The sequence below is a fragment of the Delphinus delphis genome, chromosome 18 (assembly GCF_949987515.2).
Source record: "Delphinus delphis chromosome 18, mDelDel1.2, whole genome shotgun sequence".
Taxonomy (NCBI): Eukaryota; Metazoa; Chordata; class Mammalia; order Artiodactyla; family Delphinidae; genus Delphinus; species Delphinus delphis.
In genome coordinates, this window is record NC_082700.1 from 4,239,381 (window position 1) to 4,261,748 (window position 22,368).

The window sequence follows — 22,368 nt, forward strand, 5'->3', positions numbered from 1 at the left end:
ATGTTATATTGGCATATTGTCTATTTAAAAGAAACCACTACTGTCTACTGAAAAAAAACACTATTTTGTTTCCACAGAAACCTGCTAATATTTTAGTTATGGGTGAAGGTCCTGAGCGAGGAAGAGTAAAAATTGGTATGTTATATCTTTGATAAGTCACAGTGTAGCACTCTTTTAAAACTTTTGCAGGCAGCTTTATCACTTCTAATTTTTGCTGTAATAATATGCATTTATTCATATAGTTCCATGTGATCGAAGCCATTTCTAAAGAGTATACATTAAAAGTGAAAAATGTTTCACACTCTTGAAAGGTGTCAGACAATCTTTAGAGACTGAAGTGTTCTAATTATAAAATAAGCCATGCAAGTTTCTTAGAAATTTTGCTTTCATTAAAAATAGCCTATAGAGGTGAGTGGCTTCTATCCATGTTAGAAGCCAGCCTCACCTTTAGTCACAAGGGCATACAGTGTACTAGTAATTATACCATCGGTTCTGTTTACCTGAGCCACATTAGATGAGAACATATGCCTCTGTTAGCCTCATCTAGATTAGGAATTACAAACTAAGGATACCACTGAGGCTGAGTAGGTTCTAATGAGCCTTTGCCTGAAGGGAAAAAATTAACAAGCGTTCTCTACCCCGGCATGTTTTCTAATAGCTCTGTTTTCTTATATATCAATGCAAAATTTTACCCATTCCTGGTCTGATAACCTGTAAGGATAGAACTAGATTTATTTTTCCTAACTGGTTATTTTTTCATTGTCATTTCCGAGTTGTGTTTGTCACATTTATTCAGTTTGTTTTGTGTGTGGATAGAAGAAATGTAGTCACTAAATTATATTAATTTAAGAGCAGCAAGCAGGCTTATGGGAGTATGTAACAAAGTAAATAGGGACTTCTGATTGTAAGATTTAATATGCATTAGAATTATCGGCTGATTTGTACCACCTCACCAACAAAGAAAAGCCCAGGCATTCTTAACCCTTCTTCCCTCCCCTCCCCTATAAATTCCCCAAGTCTCATTTTCTACTTCTAATTAGACTCTCGAAATACTCTTGATATAAATTTTGCAAGTGTTTTAGCGGTGCGAACATTCGACGCACCTCGAAATGCTCCTAGTCATTGACTTGCTTTGAGAACCAGGCCCTGTCAGTGCTTACCATAGTATCAAATGCCTGCTAAGTCCTTACATGTGCTTTTAAAGGATTTCATCCAATCCACCTTGGTGGTATCAAAGTCAAATGTAAGTTCAAAGCATGCAAAATCTAAAAGACCCAGCCAAACAGTATTTACAGATGTGTTCTTTACTGTAAGATTTAGGGGAATTTTATATGTTAAAAGTAATCTAGTTTGGAATTATACTTCTGTGTAACATGTATGATGTTGGCAGGTTTGGGGGCCACTAACGGCTTAAAGTATTCACATTTAAGAAGAAATATTAGTTCTTCTGTAAACCAGTATTTAGTAATCCGACTCATGGTTTTAATTCTTTGCCAAATTTCTGTGGGGTTTTTTTTATCCTCTGTAATTAAGTAGATTAGATTGGGGCCTACTTCGTTAAAAATATATATTAGGAGAGCAAAATTAAACAAATGGTGGATGAATCTTGAAATTTTCGAATAGGTGGTATGAATAGTGATTGTGCATTCAGCGTGTGTTTGGCAAAAGCAATGTATAATGACACTGTACTTGATGCTAAAAGGGGGAGAGAGATGAAAAAGAGACAGTTTTTGCCTATAAGAAGGTGGCAGTTTATTAGGAAAAATGTCCATGCCCGAATTACCACGCTATGTATTAAACCGTGTGAAATGCCGTGAACTGTATCTCATTACAGCTCCAGCTCTGAGATACGAGTTTAAGACATTTGTCAAATCACTTAATTTCTTCTAACCTCAGTTTCCTCATTTGAAGAAGGAGGTGATTGAATTATATGATCTTTAAAGTCTTTTCCAGCTTAAAAAACAGGCATGATTCTTTAAAGAAAAAACTCCACCCAAATAAATGGGGGGAAATAGTGGTATTATTATACTGTACAGTCAGCTTCTGATTATACCAGTGAACATGCTTATTGGTGCAAATAATGGAAAGCCTCACCCTAACTGATCTAGTTTCTTGGTGCTTGTGACCAATAAAAAGAATGGGAATGCAGCTTCACAGCCCTGTCCCAATGGTGGTAAGACAGATGGAAGGAAATCTGCCCGGAGGGGTAGGGTCACCCTTGACCTCTGGCAGCAGAGTGTGTCTGTAACCCAGTGGAAGAGTGAGTGACAATAGTTGGCAATGAATGAAGATCTCAAACTTGTTTTATATTTAGACTCTGAAAGGGGTGAGATGTTGTGTTGGTTTTGTTAGTTTTCTCCCCCCGGAATTCACATTTTTCATATCTTAATAATAATAGTAAAATTAGAGTAATCAATGAAATTTGTAAAAATCTGTGTCCTTAGCATTGCTGTTATTTCTTTACAGCTGATATGGGCTTTGCCCGATTATTTAATTCACCTTTGAAGCCTTTAGCAGATTTGGATCCAGTAGTCGTAACATTCTGGTACCGAGCCCCAGAATTACTTCTTGGAGCAAGACATTATACCAAAGCTATTGGTGAGTAGAACTAATTAAAATTCCATGACTTTTTAAAAGTGGCTTTGTTGTTGTAAAGTATACATATTTCTGTATATTTTTAAATCAAGTAATATAGAAAATTATAAAAGTAAGAGCAAAAGCTAACATAAAATTCTACTCTCTAGAAATACCATCATTAGCATTAGGGGTGTACCATTCCAGACATCCCTTTCTGATAGATAAATAGATGCTAAAAAAGTTTTTAAATATATGGGACTATACTATGAATTCTAAGTAAAAAGTATTTTAATTTTACTTGAAGAGAGAAATAAATACAGTAAAATTTCTTAATCGTTGAACTTCAAACAAATGTTTTCTTTCACCAAAAGAAATACTAGCTTCTAAAAGATCCCCTTAAAATTAAGGAAAAAAGATTATGAAAATAAGTAGGCGTTTAGAACATCTTAATTCACTTTTCAATTTTTGATAGTATTGATTATCTCCCTATTTTGAAGAATTAGGAAATTAGTGCTCTTCTACTTCTTCCCCCACCAACCTCTCACTTTATAGTACCATTGTCATCATTATTATTATTACCACTTTGTTGATGTTTACAGCATTTATTTTCTGTTTGCAAACCATAATGCCCACTGTTGTTTATACTTAGGCTGCATATTCTAATGGATTTGATGTTCAACTACCACAATCCTTTTATCACAACTTTTCCATTAATGACATCTTTATTCTGCTTCATTTTATTTGGTAGAATGTTATCATCATGTAGTTTTTTCTTATGTGTTTTGCCTTTCTTTTTTCCTTTTTTATGTGCCTTTATTGCTTACTTAACTTGTTCTGTGTTCTCCAGGATGGTGTTAAACCCATTTTTATTTTTTTTGGATAACTCCACCCACAAGTCTTCTATATTTCGCTCTATTCTGGATTGGTTTTCATCCCAGTTTTTCCTTTTTTTATTCCTCTGGGTGGGATCTATTTCTTTCTGGATTTCATTATTTCATCCCTTACTTTGCTACAGCATATTCTTAAGTAACCTATCTTAGAGGTAAATTTTCTAGTTCTTGTATTTCTGAAAAAAATGCCTTCATGATACTTTCCAGTTTGGTAGGGATTAAAATTATAGGTACAAAATGATTTTCCCTCAGAATTTGGTGATGTTCATCCATTGTCTTCTAGCGTCAGTGTTACTAATGGAAAGTCTCACATTGATCTTGTTCTCATTCAGTGGTGAATTACCTGGGGTTTTGTCCTTTCTGAAAACAAATAGAACTTCTCACCCTTGTATTTCACAGTGGTGTGCTGGCCACTTGGTAGGCACATTCAGTTCGAAGTTTATGTCCCATGTCTGTGGGAAATCCTCTTGAGCTAGTCTTGATTGGCTCCTCTGTGTTTTTATTTCTCTTTCCTAAACTGAGGATAGGCAGATGTTGGATTTCTTGGATTGATCCTTTATACCACTTTTCTTCTCATGCTTTTCTGCCTTTGTCTTTTTTATTTCTAAGAACCCCTTCTTATTCTCTGATTATTTTTTTAACATATTGTATTGCTTTATGGAAAAAAAAAGCTTCTTAAATACACTGTGAGGACAGTGATAAAGATGCTTTTGAATTGTTTGTAATTTGCTATATTTCTGGAATAATTATCTGTGTTTTCTTTGTAGTCGCTTTTTTTACTGATATGTCTTGTTCTCTCACTTTCATGTGGCTGGTGTTCTTGAACTGTTTGTTGACCCTTGATGTCTCTTTGCATTTGAGAATCAGGTTACAAAAAGCTGCTTGGGAACTTAGTGTACATGGATCAGAGGGCTCATAGATTGGCAGGCTTTACTTCAGGGTGATCCAGCAGAGAACTGCCATTAACTGGGGAATCCTAAATGCCAGTATGCACATGTCTTTGCACTGAGGACATTCAGATTCTTTAAGGGAAGAATCTCCAACTTTTGGCCCAAGCTTTGTGTACCTGGTAGCCCCAGGGCAGTAGTGGGTGGGGAGGGATCAAGTGTTCAAAATACAGACTTTGTAGCTGATTCTCCGAGCACCGAATCTCCCCAGAGCAGTGCGGGGCAAGTCTGCTTCCCACTCAGCAGTAATACTGCGGGCTGGGGCCTTCTCTGAACTGTTTGCAGAAATGTTTTTATTTGTATCTCTGCTAGATCAAGTCTGCATATGTCCAGTCTCTTTTCATCCATATCTTAGTCAAAATACTCCCTCTTCAGAGAGAACTTCCTTGGTCACACCATCAGCCTTACCCATCACACTTCCGTCTTCCTGTCTGAAATCCCCTAAATGGGTAAGCCTTGACCAGCTGTTCACCACTGGAGGCCATTACCTGCATGGTGAGAACTGAGTACTCTGCTGAGTGAGTGAATGGGTCTTGTCCCTGATGGTCTCCTCTGGTTCTCTCTATTACTGTGGATTTGGACCTTTACTTCTTTGCTGTCATTTCAATATATACTCAAGAAGAGGAAAGGAAAAATACTTGTAATCATTCCCCCATATTAATCTTGAATCCAGCATGTCTTTTTTCACAAAATCTTTTATGTTCACTAATCTTTATACCTGCTTTGAGATCACATTTTATTGTATAGAAAAATAAAGGTAGATTAAGTTAGTCAGGTATAAGACTTTTCTGTACTATACCATTGCAACTTTTCTAAAAATCTAAAATTATTCCAAAATAAAATATTTATTTTTTTAAAAGTCAATTAGGAGGAAAAATAAAAGTTATTGAAGCTAGCCCTGTTTTTGAATGTATATTACTACCTAAGCACACATTTATTTGGTTATCTTTTTTACAAAGGTATTCTAAATGGTTAAGCATGAAAACTAATATGACACATAGATATTTTTTCCACCTAGAAAATGAATATTTAAAAGCAGTGTTACTTTTGGTAAGACATATTAAGAGGCTATACAAATAAGGAAATAATTACCTAATTTCAGCTGCTGTTAACAGAAAACTCAACACTGAATTGATTTAAATTGAGTAAAAAATAAACTATAACATAGGTTTGTGACTCTGGCTCATCATTTATTACTTTTTTCTTAAGAAATCTATATTTTATTGTGAGCATTGAGAATTGTATAAGCTGTTATTCACCAGGACAGTCTGCAGTCTAGCAGTTTTAGGTTAGGGCTGTTTGTCACAAAGCTAGACTACCAGCTGTTAGATAGATTTCTTTGTTCAAATGGCTTTATAATTTAGCAAAGAGAAGGGCTTCCTCCTTCTCATCAGCATCAAAATTTATTGGATAACTGTTAGACTTTTTAAAACCAAAATGAACGCAGATTATGTCGTTTACCCTTAAGGGATCTCCATCCAGTTGAGACAACAGTATGACTGTGTGCATAAACTATGTTGTCATCTTTGAACAACAGAAGTAACCAAGACTAATGCTCTGACTTGTAGCCTTAGCTCTGCCACTCGGGGAGGGGGACGGTGTTTAGGCAAGGTGTTTAGTCCTTTATGGCCTCATTTTTTGAAGATGAGAATTTAGCCTAAATCATCTCTCAGATCCCCTTCAACTCTGAAAGTTCTGTGACGTTGGATAGAAACCACTGCCTTCTGAGGTAGCGAGAGCACAGAGGGAACTGACTTGAGGGCAGATGACTTGAGACCAAGGTCAGTCCCAGTCCCTCCGCATATGCCTGGCCTGGCCCAGAGCAATACTGGAAAATGCTTTCTTCTATCAAAATGTTTGCTCAAAAAAGTGATAATGTAGATACCTTACAAATTGCTTTTTTGTTTGAGAGAGAGACAGAAATCATATATAAGCCATTTTTAATATAAGTTTTAAAAAATAGAATCCAGGAGTAGAAAATGAAACGTCTTCCTTGCTTCCAGTCTCTCTCACACGGTTCGTTCCTCCAGCTCCACAGGTGGGTAGCCTGAGCATGCAGTAAAGCACTCAGCACATCCCCACCACCACCCTGAAGGCACTTGCCCAGCGTTTTGACTTCCCTGTCTGGTAGTTGTAGTAGGCTCAGCAGATAGAAGAACCTTCGTGGTTGAATTTACCTATTATTTGCTGGATGTACGTTCATTTTAGTGGTCTCATTTAGAAGGGTTAAATCTGCCAGTGGAGTTTGGTGGGTTATGTTAGACTGAAGGTGCTAAGAAGAAGCAAGAGAGCATAGGGGAAATCTGAGCACATCAGCCAGCATGTTCCCACCCTCGTGGCGAATAGATCTTAGTGCTGCGTTCATTCACTCCATTGTATGGAACTGCAAGCCGAGTCATTGAACCCAAGAGAGAAAATGATAGCTTAGTCAACACTGTGCTCCTGGGGACAAAGTTTAATTCAGTTTTGACTGTTGGGGGTTTTGTTTGATTGACCTTGTGGAGAAGGCTGAAAGAGGGGTATCAATCTTTAAACAGTCAACTAGGGCAGTCTTCAAAGTTTTACTAAAGTCTGAACTTCAGTGAAACCGGGAGGATGTGAATTTACTCTTTCATTGAGATGGAGGCTAACTGTTAGTACACTTGTTGATGAAAACAAATTTAACACATCTTTCCTCCCCCCATTTGGTTCTGTGTAGCCCCCAGTTGCGGTCCACTTTGCCTGGTTAGCTCAGTAGCTACACATGAACATCACATACTTTGAGAAATAGATGGGATTTGTATGTTTTTAATTTGGAAAGTCTTTCTAGAAGGAGTTTGACAGGTAGGTGAGCAGGAAGGGACTTTCCCTTGGCACAATCTGAAAAAATAGGCAAGATAGGAGAGACTTGTTTACAAAGATTTAGAAATTTATCCGAAGTAATAGCCTGATCAGCTAACTCAAATTCGTGATTAATGTCTGGATTTGAAGAAGGGAAGGATGGTGAAATTGATAGAAGGTGAAAGATAATAGAAAAGATAGGAAGAGAGAGGTTATTTAGGGTAAAGTTAAGCAAGGTTCAGTAAAGTAATTATGGAAATCCTACTTTCCTGACTTTTTTTTTAAAGCAACATAGGATAGCTAAACTATTTACTTACCTCTCATCTTCCTTTACATGTTTTATTTTTTTGTTCGAGTTTTCGTAACGAAGCTGAGTTGTTACAATGTCTCTTGGGTGCTATGAGTAGCGTTTTACAGATGCAGACTGACCCCCCCCCGGCCCTCTTGGTGACCCCACTCAGCTTGCCTATCTTCCCTTGGATTGAGATGATCAAAGGTCAGCTTCCTATGGGATAACCATGTATAAAGAATAATCACAAAATAATTAATTTTCCCGCTTACTCTCTGGTAGTAAAACGAAAATAGCTTGGCTTTTATTTCTTGATGAGACTTTTCCATATGGTAGTGTTGGCCAGACCTGGTTCTCTGATGGGGGAGAAAACTGATGGGCAGACAGTGTCATTTTTAAAATCACTTGCTGTAGTCTCATTTGTCATCTTAAAGTAAATAGATGTTTAACTTGTTACTTTGAAATGTAAGTGTGATAATTTTACATTAAATTAAATATCTATATTCCAGTTGTAGATTTTAGGAATTTTCAGTTATTTATAAATTAACATTTTTCCCACTTTCTATTTAAGTGACCATTATTAACATACCTGACTAATCGGCCTTAATAAAATAGTGATGTTACTTTGTCCTTCTGTAGTTGTGTTTACCACAGTATTGGTTAGGTCAGTGAGAAACCACTTACTGAGTGGCTGCTGTGTGCACAGCATTGTGCTGAGTGTAGGGAAGTTACCATGGTCGATTTAGGGATTTGTTGAGTAGAAATGGAGGCTTGCAGCTTCAGATTCCAGGTTGGCATGTATATCTTTCCACTGCCAATAGTTCTCTTAGTAAGAATTTAATGTGAATGAAAGTTAGCCTGTATCTTAAAGTGAGTGAAGGAAATTTGTTGTATAAAGAGGAATCCATTTGCCTGGCTTTTAAATAATTCTTATGAATTGGTCACCTCTGTGCCTATTTAAAGGTAGTATTTTGCCCCATATTCTCTTGTCTTTATAAAACACTTAAACTTGCAAAGTCTGACTCTGCTATAGCATGGAGAAACACTTGAACAAGAAGCTCTTCCAGTATAAATACTGTTTCATTAGAATATTTGAGGCTAGGCATTGTCTTTTTCTTGTTGGAACAGTACCTTGCTAACTAGTGCTAACATGGCAGGATAATTGTTAAGCTTCACAAATTAATAAGTACATAAACTAGATAGGAATAAAAAATATTTTTTACCTCAAAAAATGGTGCTGATTGTTTTTGGCAAGTATGCACAATTTCACAGGCTGTTTGGGTTTTCTGTTTGTTTATTTTTTCGTTTCGCTTTATTTGTTTATGGTTCCCATGTTCCATCTGCAGCTTTGTATGTATTTCACAGATAAGGTAATGTTTGAAGCACTTACACTCACCAAAATTTTTAGGTAATAAATTCGATTAAACTTGGACTGAGACCACTGGGTGGGATGGAGGTTTAACAGGGAATGAAACACTGGGGTGGGTGGGGTGGGAATATGTATGTACAGACAATATTCCTTGATATTTATAATTGCTAGGAATTAATATGGCTTATTAGGGGAGAAAAAGAACTAAAAAACACTCCCTGCCAACATAAAAATGCATTTTCTTTTGGAAAGAACCACTTTATTTTCCTCCTTTCTTTTTTCCTTTCCTTTTTTTTCTTTTCTTTTCCTTTTTTTTTCTTTCTTTTTGTTTTAAAGATATTTGGGCTATAGGGTGTATATTTGCAGAACTACTAACGTCAGAACCAATATTTCACTGTCGACAAGAGGACATCAAAACTAGTAATCCTTATCACCATGACCAGCTGGACAGAATATTCAATGTAATGGGATTTCCTGCAGGTACACATTATGTTTTTGTTTTTGTTTTTAAATCACTGTTGTTTGAACTTAGATATCTTCATTGGAAAGGTGTATATTTTTAGCTGATGAAAGCTACTCTTACTCAATTCTCTGTGTTGATGACTTGCATTAATCAAAGACCCATAGAAATAGCAAAATTTGTAGAGTTCACATATTAGCATAAAATATTCAGGGGTTTCTTGAATTTGCAGGGTGTATTTTTGTTTGGTTTTGGGTTTTGTTTTGTTTCATATTTAAAATGATTGCAATATCTATATTTAAAAGGTGCCTTTAGTTCTCACCATTGGAGAGGAAATAAAATTCAGTAGTATATATTTTTGTCTGGCAATATATATAATAATGTCATTACTTGGTATTTGATTACAAATTTTGAACAGTATTTCTATTTAGGGCACTGTGCAGTACATTGTATTGAATAATAGCGTTTTTTTGCTATATAACTCTTGTCAGTAAGAACATTCTTTGAAGTTAGAACAGTCAGGATGGGAGTGAAGGGCTCACATTGCACAGTGGCCATGCCTGCACTGATTGCAGCAGGGAGGGAGTTGTTGGGTGTCCCGTCACAGGCTTTAGGTCTCTAGCTGCATCCCAGTCCCTTGTGCCACAAGACAGCCGTTCATCACCCACCAGAAACTCTGCCCAGAGGTCCAGAATAAAGAAAATTTGTTTAAAACCCCTACATAGTTCTGGCTAGTCAAGTACTTATTAGACGTTATTTCTTATTATGAATTTTTCTTAGGTCAGTAACTCAAAACTAATACAGAAATATCTGGGAGTTATAATTCCACATCCCTTGTAAGTGTTAATTATCAGTAAATGCAGAATAACTACCTTTCTCCAAAATTGACTGACATTTCTACAAAGATTGCTTTGTTGTGATGGGAATTTCATTTATTCACTAAATATTTATTGAGCACCTGCCATGTTTCAGGCACTGTGTTAAATATGAAATATTGTTCATATAACAGACATGACTCTTGCCCTCTTGGAGTTGACATTGAACTGCTCTAAGGAGAATGTTGAGAGAATGGGAGTAGTTTGAGTAATGGGGAGAATGGCCTTTTCTTCCCACCTCTGAATGTACCCATCATTTCAGAGGCCCCAGGGGAAAGAGCATGGCTTACAGGGGTGGAGTTGGGGGGCAGCCTCCATTGGTGATGGTTCTAAAATAGTTCTTAGTATGTGGTTCCACAGTTAGGGTAGGCTTAGCTTATAAGGAACCTAAAAGGCAGGCAGCAAAATTTAGACTTGTGCTAAAGAATGAGACTCTGTGATAAGTCCTTGAGAACTAGTGACATGGCTTATGTTCAATCTTAGATTAGTATGGCAGGGGTATGTAAAAATCAATTTAAGAAAGGTAACTCAAGTCAGGAAACCAGCTGCTTACCTGTAGCGGTACTCCAGGTATAAAGTGATTTGGTTGGAGAAGAAAGAATAAAGATATAATTTTTGACAGGAAGCATGTAATTGAGGAAAGAATAAAAGATTATCTCAGGATTTCTAGCTTGAGAAATTGAACAAGGAAGTAGTTAAGGAGAAAATGCCATTTAGGAATTTAAAGTATGTGTTTAGTTTACAATATGTGATATCTGGAGGTTAGGTAGCAAATATTTTTATAAGTCAGTTGAAAGAAAAGCAAACCTCTGAAGGTCATTTAAAAGCTGAAGTGCTGTGAAGCTACCTGGTAGAGTGCGGGCACCTGTGGGCTTGCAGTGAAGTGCCCTGAGGGTGACAGCAGGCTTCTAAAAAAGCGTGTGGTGTCTGAGTAGCTCTAATGCCAGCAAGACTGATCTAGGCATTTCCCACCTAATGTATCCAGTAGCTGGAAACTAGCCAAGGCACCAGCTGACTTGTTAATATGCTAGTTGCATCCTATTCTGTTCCATCTCAAAGAGCTGCTACTGCTTACCTTGATGACCACATAAACCAGTGTATTTAATGAGGGGAAAGTGAGGAGGGCCATAGGAAAAGAGGTCCAGCTTAAAGCTACTGAGGGGGAAGATAGTACACTTTTTGTTGAGGAGATTGGGTGCTGATTTAACCAAGAAATTTGGTGGAACAAAAGTGGTTTTACAAATAGAAATAGAACTATTAAATAACAGAAATATTTGTTTATAACTTGTTCCTCTGTTGTTACAGAAATTGAGGTAACTTATAGTAAAACATGTAGAAAGTAGGCATTCAAAAAGTAAAGTTAAAAAGAGATAGATTGAACTCAGTACAAGGTGTGGGGAATTGCATTTACATGTTTAAGATGTTTACTATAGCTGACCATTTATTTGAAGTCTGTGCTTTCATGGAAGTTAAAAGTATAGGACAGGTAATGAAAAGTGAAGTAACCTTTATTAAAATTCTTGAGAATAGGAACCTAGACAATATAAAATTATATCAATGTATTTCACAGATAAAGATTGGGAAGATATAAAAAAGATGCCTGAACATTCAACATTAATGAAAGATTTCAGAAGAAATACGTAAGTTGGAAAGAAAATAGACCTTTTATTGATTTTTGCTTTTCTAGAATTCTTAGTATAAGATTGAATACTCAACATGGTAGAATACTCAACACAAGATCATTCTATTAAATAATTTTACTTATTTAGTCTAATAAATACTTTTGCATTATGATAGTCTTCATTTCTTAAGATGTTTGAATGGTGATAGAAAGAAGGTGAATATCTTATATTAGCTGATTTGGATATGAGAAAAAAAGTCAGTTCATTTCTTTCCATATTTATTACTTTCTGGAAGCTGTGCATCCATGGAAAGTATCATAGCTGAAGCAGTAAGAGACTGAAATAAACAAACCTTGCTGATAGCCACCTGCCTACCCACCCAGGTTGGTTGTAAATTTAAGTACGTTTTAATGGAGAAGAAGGAATATTTCGTTTATTCTCAATGTAAGATCAAGGGGATTGGGAGAGGGATTTTATAGACCTGTGACAAATTTTTTTTAATTTGTATTTATTTTAAACTTACTAATAAGGCTGGGTTAAACTCTTGACCCATATGTTATTTAAGATAATTGTTGAGATAGCATTCATGTGAACAAAGCCAAACAGTGTGTACATTATTCATGAAATTATCTTGCATTTAATCCACAGTATCCATTCAGAAGTGACTGGTGTGAATACTGAATGGAATATAAAATTGATTGAATACCATTTTCAATATATGTTCTGTGTTGGTTATCATTAAAATAATTCTGTTTGGAAAAACTTCAGCCAATGTAAAATTAACCTCATATCTAATATAGCTATTTCATAGTATTTCTCTTTCAGGTATACCAACTGCAGCCTTATCAAGTATATGGAAAAACATAAAGTTAAACCAGATAGTAAAGCATTCCACTTGGTAAGCATTAGAGAAAAGTACTAAACAGTACTAATGCATTTTTTTCCCCCGGTAAGCCCAACTGAGGCTTTTTTGAGTCAATTTCTGTGGTCACTCAGCACTCTTAGAGTTCTTTAATAGTAATACTAATGCAGAGATCTCGTTGGTGCATATAGTAAAGATATCAAATACTTGTTTTTCTAAACCCATTAATTAGAAAAATTAATTCGAATTTCTAATTAATTAGAAAAATTAATACTAATTTTTCTAAACATTAATTCACAGACTTAATGTTTGGTTACATTAGATTTTCTAAAGAGAGTCAGTGTACCAAGTCTGTCAAGTCATTTTTAAAATTCCATTTATTGGTTTTCATCAGTTATTTTAAAATTTCAAAGAAGAATCAAGATGAAAACAATCCCACTGTTCAGAAATAAGCTTTACAGATTACCTCTTTATAAGTTTACCTCTTATAGACTTGGCTGTTAAAGGTCCTTCAGGGACCTTTATGTGCTTTTTCTGGAAGAATATGAGAAATGTAGTATATAGATAGTATATAATGGAAAAATGATTTGACCTAGAATCTAAATGAATCTGCACTATCAAGGTAATTTGTGACATTATATTCAACTATTGTCAATTTAAACTTGTTTACAGTAAACTTTCCATTTTTACATCATAACAATTAAAAATGTTTTTCAGTTTTCAAAAAAAGTAATATAAAGGGGGAATTTGGGGAAGCGGGTTATATCTTGCTTGGCTTTAAATTCTTTTAATCCTTTATTCCCAGTATTTTTAAATGAGTTCATTAAATGGGAATTTCTTTACTTTGAAAGGATTAAGCTTTCCTTTATTACAGTACCAGGCCCCTTGGCAAATATTTCTTGTATTTCTGCTTTTTCTTCTCCTTCTCCTCTTCTGCTTCTGCATCTTCTTCAGTAATTTTTTATCATGTTGTGTATCATACATTTCATATCTAATCAGCAATTTAAAAAGCAGTGCTTAACTGACCATATTACCACACAGTGTATTATTATCCAAATCATGGCTTCTTATAATGTACTTAAAATAGTACCCAAATTGGAAGGTAAGTTAGATCCTTCAAAGTTATGGCCTTATTTATTCTAACAAAATAATGATAATAGTGGTAGAACAAAAGTCACAATTTAGGGGAATTATCTTACGTCCCCCCAATTGACTGCTACTCAGTCTAGTCTGAGGAGACTCTCGCTACCACCACCACCAAAAAGTGTAGAGAGATAGGCTTCCTTTACAGCTTACTTGCTTGTTTTTACTAGGGTGACCTATCTTGGGTGGTTCCATCTGAAAGCTCTAATACAATTCCATTAAAACTGTTGAGTATTTTAAGTAGCAAATGCATGCTTTTCCTTTCAATCTCAAAATAAATTGTGCTTCCACTGAAATATCAGCTCATTAAAATTAAAGTCTCAGCATCCCAGCATTTCATCTGCATTTAAAAATATTTTCTGTCCGTTTGTTCTCTGATTGGGTCATCTCCCACTGTCTCCACATGTCTGCTAGTTGCTTGGTTTTCAGAGTATGGTCATAGGTTAGCAGCACCAGAGATATCTGGGAGTTGTTAGGAAGTGCTCCAGGGATGACTCTGGTGTACTCTAAAGCTTGGAAAACACTGCATTAGATCAGAGATCTAAGCTAAGAGACTACTGTTTAGATCATCTCTTAAATCACATATTTACATCAAATACTCTAGTTCATAGACCCTTCAGTAAATTATATTTCAGCCAAAAGATACTGAGTTTTCACGTTAGTGTGACATTGCTTTATGTAATAATAGTAATAATAATGGCTAACACTTATATAGTGCTTTCTTTGTGCCCAGCACTGCTATAATTGCTTTCCACATATTAACTCGTTTAATTCTGAAAATAAACTTATGATAAAAGGTACTGTTTTTAATCTCCATTTGAGAAATGGGGTTACAAAGTAGTTAAGTAACTTGTTCAGAATCTCTCAACTAATAAATTCATAGCTACACCTCTGCACTTTACGAGCTCTGTGCCAGCCACCACATTTATTCAGACCAGCGCGGCACTGTCAGGAGGACTCAGACGCCCGTGCTGTCTGGTAGGGCAGCTCCAGCCACGTGTGCTTGCTGGCATGACTGAGAAACTGATTTCTTAATTGGTTATTAATTAATTAATTTTTAATTTGGTTTAATTTGGTTATAATTCATTTAGATTTAAATCTAAATAGCCACATGTGGCTGGTGTATTATTTGTGTTATAATAAGTTTTCCCCTTAACAGAAAATACAAGAATTTTAGTCCCATTTTAAATTGGATATAGCGATTTAGGGAAAAGGTCATTGGTTTAGAGTAAGAAGACATAAGTTTAGTTACTTCTTGTAGGAGAACCAAGTGAGATAATGAGTCTTAGAATGACTAAAATGTGAATTATTACATTAAGTGGAACAATTGGGAGTTTTTTTTTTTTGTTAGTTTGGGGGAATAAATACCCTCCAAATTCTGGTGTTATTCATCAAAAAACATATGCTTCCCAAAAATGTGCCAAAGAGTATAAAACAAAGAGAAGTAATGCAGTGATGTGTTTATGATTTGTGGTTTCAGCTTCAGAAGTTGCTTACCATGGACCCAATAAAGCGAATTACCTCAGAGCAGGCTATGCAGGACCCCTATTTCCTAGAAGACCCACTTCCTACATCAGAGTAAGTGATCAATCTATTAACTCACTAGCATGATAGACTTTTTTGCTGCATGCTTTATTTTAGTTGTCAGCTCCAAGTTGCCATTGCTCTTACATGGGGACCCAAGGAAATCCTTATGAGAAGTGAAAAATGAGCTCTGATGACTGAAGTGTCGTCAGGGGTTTTACAGCTGTCCCTCCTTCAGACTCCCTGAGCTGGCTCACTGCTTGCAGTTACAGTATTGTGTTCCAGTTGCAGACTCCATTCCCAAATATATTTGTGTTTCCATACTCTCATTTTAAATGCAGTTTGGAGAGTAAAATAGTGACATTCCAGCTGGAATCTATCTTTTGGTTGTGGTGATGAAAAAGGAGCCTGGGATCAAAGAAGAAAGCTGAGTCCTATCAGATGATTATTGATTACTTTTATACAATGAAAAGCCCTCCCCTGACCTGCTGTGATGTCACTGCTTAGAAGAAGAGATTCATTGTGTCACAGAGGCATGAAAGGTGCTTATATCACAAATAAGCAGGCAGAGAGTCCATCTTAAAAGATGAAAACAAAAACCACTTAAATGCAGCATTTGAAATATTGATTAGTATACCCGAAATCACTTTTCTTTTTTCTTAATGATCAGCGTTTTTGCCGGTTGTCAAATCCCTTACCCCAAGCGAGAATTTTTAACAGAAGAGGAGCCTGATGACAAAGGAGACAAAGTAAGTATTAAAGTGCGCTTGGCCGCTTCTTGTTTGATTCGGTGCCACTCTGCCGTTTCCTGGCTTGGACATGTTCTGTTCTCCTCCTGAGCTGAGCTTTATTTTTGTGTTTAACCACTTGAGAAGAACCAGCAGCAGCAGCAGGGCAATAACCACACGAATGGGACCGGCCACCCAGGGAATCAAGACAGCAGTCACACCCAGGGGCCCCCGCTGAAGAAAGTGAGAGTCGTCCCTCCTACCACTACCTCAGGTGGACTGATCATGACCTCAGACTATCAGGTACTTCCCGTCTGTTTCGCATTGACCTGCCTTGTCAGTATTGCATGTGGGCTTGTGACCACTGGAAAATGCGACGTCGTTAAGAAAATACCGACCTTTACATGCCTGGGAAACACGTTGACATGAAGAGTTATTGGCATTGAAAGCACTTGGTGGTACAGTAGAGGGGGCTTAGCCAGACTTGACATGATCAGACGTAAATTACGCCATTCATTAACTCTGTGACCTTGGACAAGGCTTTAGCTTCTCATCTGTAACATGAGACGGGCGAAGCCTAACCTGCCGTTGCCGTGGGAACAGCTGTGGTGAACTTCAGCACCCAGCGTACAGTGGGCGCTCAGGAAGTGATGCCTGTCGTTTCTGAAACCACAGTGATTAAGGACTCAGGCTTCCAAATCCCAGCCCCGCCACTGACTTCTGGGCAACCTTGAGTAGGTGGTTCAGATGTTCTCAGTTTCCTCATTTGTCGGATGGATGTGGATGATGGTCAGCGTGAGGCTGTGGTCAGGATTCCATGAGCGGACGTGAGCTAAGGACAGTGGCCGGCCCGACTGACAGGCATTTAGTAGATGACACCACTCACCTATTCGTTCTTATTATCGTCGTCATCATTAGAATTCTTAGTAGCGTTCACAGTGCACAGGACACACTTCCTGAGTGCTGGTGGTGGTGCTGGTGGTGACTGTAATCATGGGAAGAGCTTGCTGAGTACTTACCATGTGCCAGCTCTTCTACTAAGTGTGAAACAGACATCATTTCCTCCAAGCGTTACAACTCTGTGAGGTCAGCATTATTGTCGTTTCAGAAAACTGAGGCTCTAGAGGTTAAACCCCTTTCCCGTGTTCACCCCACGAGCTGGAGGCAGACTCAGGACGCAGACTCAGATCTGCTGGGGGTGGCTCCGATGCCACTTGTGGATCCTCTCAAGTGACATGGTCAGGTCCTTTGCCGACAGACCCATTTTGAACATCGTGTACCACCTCCCTGCTGGTTCTAATCCTATTCTCAACTGATCTGGATTTCAGTGTGGAAGCATACTGAAAACTTGACCAGTTAGAGTTATTTCCCTACTAAAAGAGAGAAAGAGGTCTTAGTAAACTAATACGGCTCCCAGAGCCTGCGGCTCCACCTCAAGAACTAGATATGAACTCTTTGCTGTGGTTAACGGGAGGTCCGGCCCACCAAACCCTGGGAATCATCGTCTGCCCGAGTAGTAATTGTCCTCCTGTAAGCTCGCAGACAGGCGTCTTGCGGGTTGATGTTTGCTCCACTACCTTTTCCTCCCCACCTGGAGGGAAAGAACGCACCTGTCGGCACGAGGATTGTTTGCACGCCCAGGTGGTGCGTCCTGAGCGTGAAAATGGAGCAGGGTGGAGCATGCTGCCGTGCTTCTGTTTGTTGACGTTATTATTGTGGTGGTTTTTGTGGGTGGTTTCAAAAATAGCATTTCTGACTACAATTTCACATGTCCACTCTTTTTAAAATGTTATTTTCGCTAGGGCTGGCAGAATTTCAAATTACATGATTTATTAAACATGCTTTGAAAGAAGAAGGTATTAAATCACGGTTAATCTTTCGTAGTGTTTGTCTTGGGGAACTAACAGTATGAGAGAGAGGTGCAGGCGTGGGAATAGCAATAGGAGAGATCAAAACCAGAGGACTCTGAACGCGGCCCCTTGCACTGTTTGTAGAATTGAGAATACCACTCTTCTTACATTTTAATAATTGTAACTTTACTTTTGTATATCACTTGTAGCAGAAAGTAAGATTCATTAATGTAAAGGGCGTAAAAATATCTAATGCTGAAGAAATGATTCTGCGGTACCCTTTTTTGTCATATTCATTTTTGTTCTTTAGTCATGCGTGTGTGCTGAGAGTTTTCTATTGAAGAAACAAGCATGTAGATTAGCTTTGAATTTCTTAACGTACACATCATTGAGTTCAAGAGTAAGCATCCCAGGCAAGTTAGTTATCATTTATCAGGTAGATACAAAACAGCATAAAAGGGAGTTCCTGTTATAGAAAAAAACTGAACTGCACAGCACAGTAGTAAGACTCAGCTTAGTGTTATTTTACCAGAAATACTTCTGACCTTCATAAAGAAAAGCTGATATTAAAAGATTTGGGGGTTTTGTCATTTTAATTCTAAAGCCAGTACATAGCACAAGACTTTTAAAATTCTTACTGCCGTAAAATAGAAGACATTTCAACCACACATAAGCCTTGCTGGCTCAGGATACAGCCAGCGCATAGAACACCTGAGTCACATCTGCCCTCCCTCTCCTTTTCCAGCGTTCCAATCCACATGCTGCCTATCCCAACCCTGGACCAAGCACATCACAGCCACAGAGCAGCATGGGATACTCAACTACCTCCCAGCAGCCTCCACAGTACTCTCATCAGACACACCGGTACTGAGCTGCATCGGATACTGTCCATGCACTGTCGCTGTGCTGCAGGGCTGCCTGCGGCTCTCGGCGGGAACCTGGAATGGGCCATGAGAATGTACTGTGCAGCCACGTAGTCAAATGTCCGGTAGCCGAGTTCCACCACTTTCCACAGATTGGGGTAGTGGCTTCCAAGTTGTACCTTTTTGGAGTTAGACTTGAGAAGAAAGTGCTAGCACAGTTTGTGTTGTGGGTTTGCTACTTCCATAGTTTACTTGACATGGTTCAGACTGACCAATGCATTTTTTTCAGTGACAGTCTGTAGCAGTTGAAGCTGTGAAACGTGCTAGGGGCGAGCATTTGTCGTTGTATGTGGTGAATTCTTCCAGTGTAACAACATTATCTGACCAATAGTACACACACACACAAAAGTTTAACTGGTACTTGAAACATACAGTATATGTTAACAAAGTAACCAAGACTCAAAATGAGATTATTTCGGTACACCGTTCATTTTAGTGTCTTAACAGTGGGTTGATTCGTTTTCTACATTAATCAGTGTTTTTTGACCAAGAATACTGCTTGGAATTTTTTGAAAGTACAAGAAGCCACATAGTTTTTCCAGGAAGGTTTCAAAACTCCCAAAGATTGATTTCCAACTTATGAGTTTGTTTTTACTTTTAATCTATGACTTGACTGGTATTAAAGCTGCTATTGATAGTAATTAAATATGTTGTCATTGATATAAACCTGTTTGGTTCAGCAAACAAACTGAACTGATTGTCATAGACGGTGTTTCATTTTTCCTGTTGGTGTTGCTGACTTGTGAGCATGCTTTAAAGATGAAAAAAGCATGAATGATAACTTCCTTAAAAAGGTGCGGCATCCAATTCAGATACTTTGTCCTGATTTGAAAGCTGGTTGGTGTAGTGCTACTAAAATTTTGTTCAGTTCATTTTCTTTTTAAAAACTTGTTCGCACGTTGTTTAGGGTGCCCTTACTTCAGCAAAGGAGAAGGAGTAGGAGAGCCTTAGAATTTTTGAGGAAAAAAGAAAACCTATAACATACAATGTACTGTATCAAACTATTTTACATGAATGACACAAGTATTCTGAATTTAAAGAAATTGAACATTGTTAAAAACAAGGTGTTATGTAATAAATTTATTTTTCATAAATCAAAATATGGAGTCAATTGTATTTTTATATACACAAAGGTGTTTTATTTTAAAACGTGCCTTAACAGGTGGCCTCCAAATAAATCTCTTCAGTTGTTTTCATTAATAATATCTAGATCTTCTGCCTCCATAATGAACTAATGACTTACGGTTTAGATACGGATTCGTTTCTTTGTTACACTTAGTGCTATAATACAAGATGTGAGATAGACACCTTTCTAGTAGAAAGAAATCATAATGAGCCTTCCATTTCTAGAATAATGCCAAATTCTGTGATATGCTGAGCCTACTTTGACTCTTTTATCCCAAACAATTATTTTTACTTCCTCCTCCGACACAAAATACAGAAGATTAAGAAACTACCATACTCCTTTTCTTAAAAATTCAACTCGTTCATATAAAGCTATTCTAAAACATGTTAAGAACTGAGGAATTCCGATAGTGAGTGGCCTGACCCTAACGGTAACGGTGGTCTTTAGGAGCTGAACCCGTGTTTCCGTGTGGAGTCTTCCCACCCCAGTTCTGCACACGATGCCCAGATCTGGCTACAGAGTTCCCCCGCTGTGTCACCGCCGTCAGTCTTACCTGTATTTCCCTTCCGCTCTGATTGTCTTCTGCTTTTTTCTCCCTGCCTTTAATGAAGTGCTTTTAAACTTAGTGTGTATGAGAATCATCTGGAGTTTTCTGTCTTCTCGGGGTCTGGCCCCCGAGGTTGTTTTGGTAGGGTTGGGGTGGAACATGGAATCCTCGATTTCAACAGGGTCCCCAGTTGGTTCTGATGCAGTAGTTGAGGGACACGCACGAGGAACGCTCCCAGGCTGGTCTAAAGCTTGAGCAAACAGTAGCAGTTAAGTGGCTCGGAGAGAGGGCTGCTCTGTTGACAGCCATCTTCTCCTGCGTGAATTTCAAAAAGCAAAACCCACAATAACAAGTTCCACTTGAAGTGTTGGAAACGTCTCGGGCACGGTCCTCAGATTTCTTTATTCCTTTATCAACCCCCATTCGCTGAGCAGCCCTGCCCAGTCTTGCTGGTGACCATCAAATTCACAAGTCCAGCCTCTTTCCTCCCTGAGCTGCAGACTCATATATTTAACTGCGTCTGTGACAGACGACAGACACCCACACCTGCTGTGGTTCTCTAGCCTGCTCCCTGGCTCTGCTTCTCCACGAAGCGCCTCTCATCCACACCTGACTGCTTTCTGTCCCTTCCCTGTTCCATCCCAGGCCTCTCCTCTTCACACTTGCTCCCTGGCTGCCGAGTCCCAGATTCCCAGCCCAGACCTGTCTGGCACATCTGACCCATGACTCAGATTCCCTCTAGACTGAATGTACCCAAACTTGCCTCCTGCCTCGACCGTCCAGCCTGCCGTCCTACAGACTTACCCGCCTTCCCAGTTGTCCGAGCCACAGGGAGACCTTGGCTCCATACACGCGCACGCCCACGACCCCCTCCACCCCACACCCGGCTCTTCCTTCAGTGGCTCCCAGCTGCTGTCTCCTCCCCCTTCCCCGCACCTGTCTTCTTCGTCACAGCAGCCTGGGCGGTCCTCCTGCCGTTCCCCCTCTCACCCCCATCCGTGGCAGCCAGACCCCTTACTGTGCCCAACAAGGCTCTGCGTGTCCTGCCGTGTCTTTCCCACCCCGTCACCTGCTTGCTCCAGCTCCAGCGCTGTCCTCGCTGTTCCTGGAACCTGCCATGCGCTTGTGGTCACGAGACTTCTGCACTTCCTATTCCATCCGCATCTGTCTCTCCCCAGCTTCTCAGCTTCCTCCCTCACCTCTTTCAGGTCTGCTCAGATCTTATCTTATTAGAGGCTCCTGCCTTGCACTGTGTATAAGACTGCAGTCTGTCCTCGTCTCCCCACACCAGCCAGCATCCTGCCCCCTTGGCCCGGCTTTATTTTCTACATGGCACTGACCATCACTAACGTACACTTGCCTCTTGTTTTTCCTCGCCCCGCCCCAGAAGGTAAACTCCACAAAGGCAGGTTTTTGGTTTTGTTTTTAAAATGGAAGTATTATTGACATACGACACTATGTAAGTTTAAAGTGTACAGTGTGTTGATTTGATACTCATGATTCCACCTATATGACATTCTGGAAAAGGCAAAACCATGAGGTCGGAAAACAGAGCAGTGGCTGCCGGGGTGCAAGAGTGAGATAGGGATTGACTGCAAAAGGACGTGTGGGAATTTCTCTGAGTGATGCAGCCGTTCTGTATCTTGATTTTTGCTGCGCAAGTGAATGCAGAAATCCTCAGAACTGTGTAGGTGAGTCTTAGTGGCTTTAAACTCAGCCTTAATAAAAAACAAATAGGAAAAAAAAAGCCTACAAAATCCAGTGTTGGCAACTGGAATGCTCGTACGTTATTGGTGGGAATATAAAAAACAGCCAT

General features: G+C 38.6%; 1 protein-coding gene across 4 annotated transcripts in view; it reads left to right on the plus strand.

Moving 5' to 3' along the window:
- The window catches only part of CDK8 (cyclin dependent kinase 8), a 105,607-nt gene extending 85,637 nt beyond the window's left edge, over positions 1–19,970 (plus strand). The window contains exons 5-13 of one of the 4 annotated variants that reach the window (XM_059995815.1): positions 78–135; positions 2,467–2,598; positions 9,229–9,372; positions 11,798–11,867; positions 12,675–12,747; positions 15,335–15,432; positions 16,049–16,127; positions 16,251–16,409; positions 18,702–19,970. In XM_059995815.1, coding sequence (XP_059851798.1) covers positions 78–135; positions 2,467–2,598; positions 9,229–9,372; positions 11,798–11,867; positions 12,675–12,747; positions 15,335–15,432; positions 16,049–16,127; positions 16,251–16,409; positions 18,702–18,827 — 939 coding nt within the window. In that variant the 3' untranslated portion in view covers positions 18,828–19,970. The remainder of the gene's footprint in view (positions 1–77; positions 136–2,466; positions 2,599–9,228; positions 9,373–11,797; positions 11,868–12,674; positions 12,748–15,334; positions 15,433–16,048; positions 16,128–16,250; positions 16,410–18,701) is intronic. The other 3 variants (XM_059995816.1, XM_059995817.1, XM_059995818.1) reach the window with 3 other exon arrangements.
- The last annotated feature ends 2,398 nt before the right edge of the window (positions 19,971–22,368 follow it).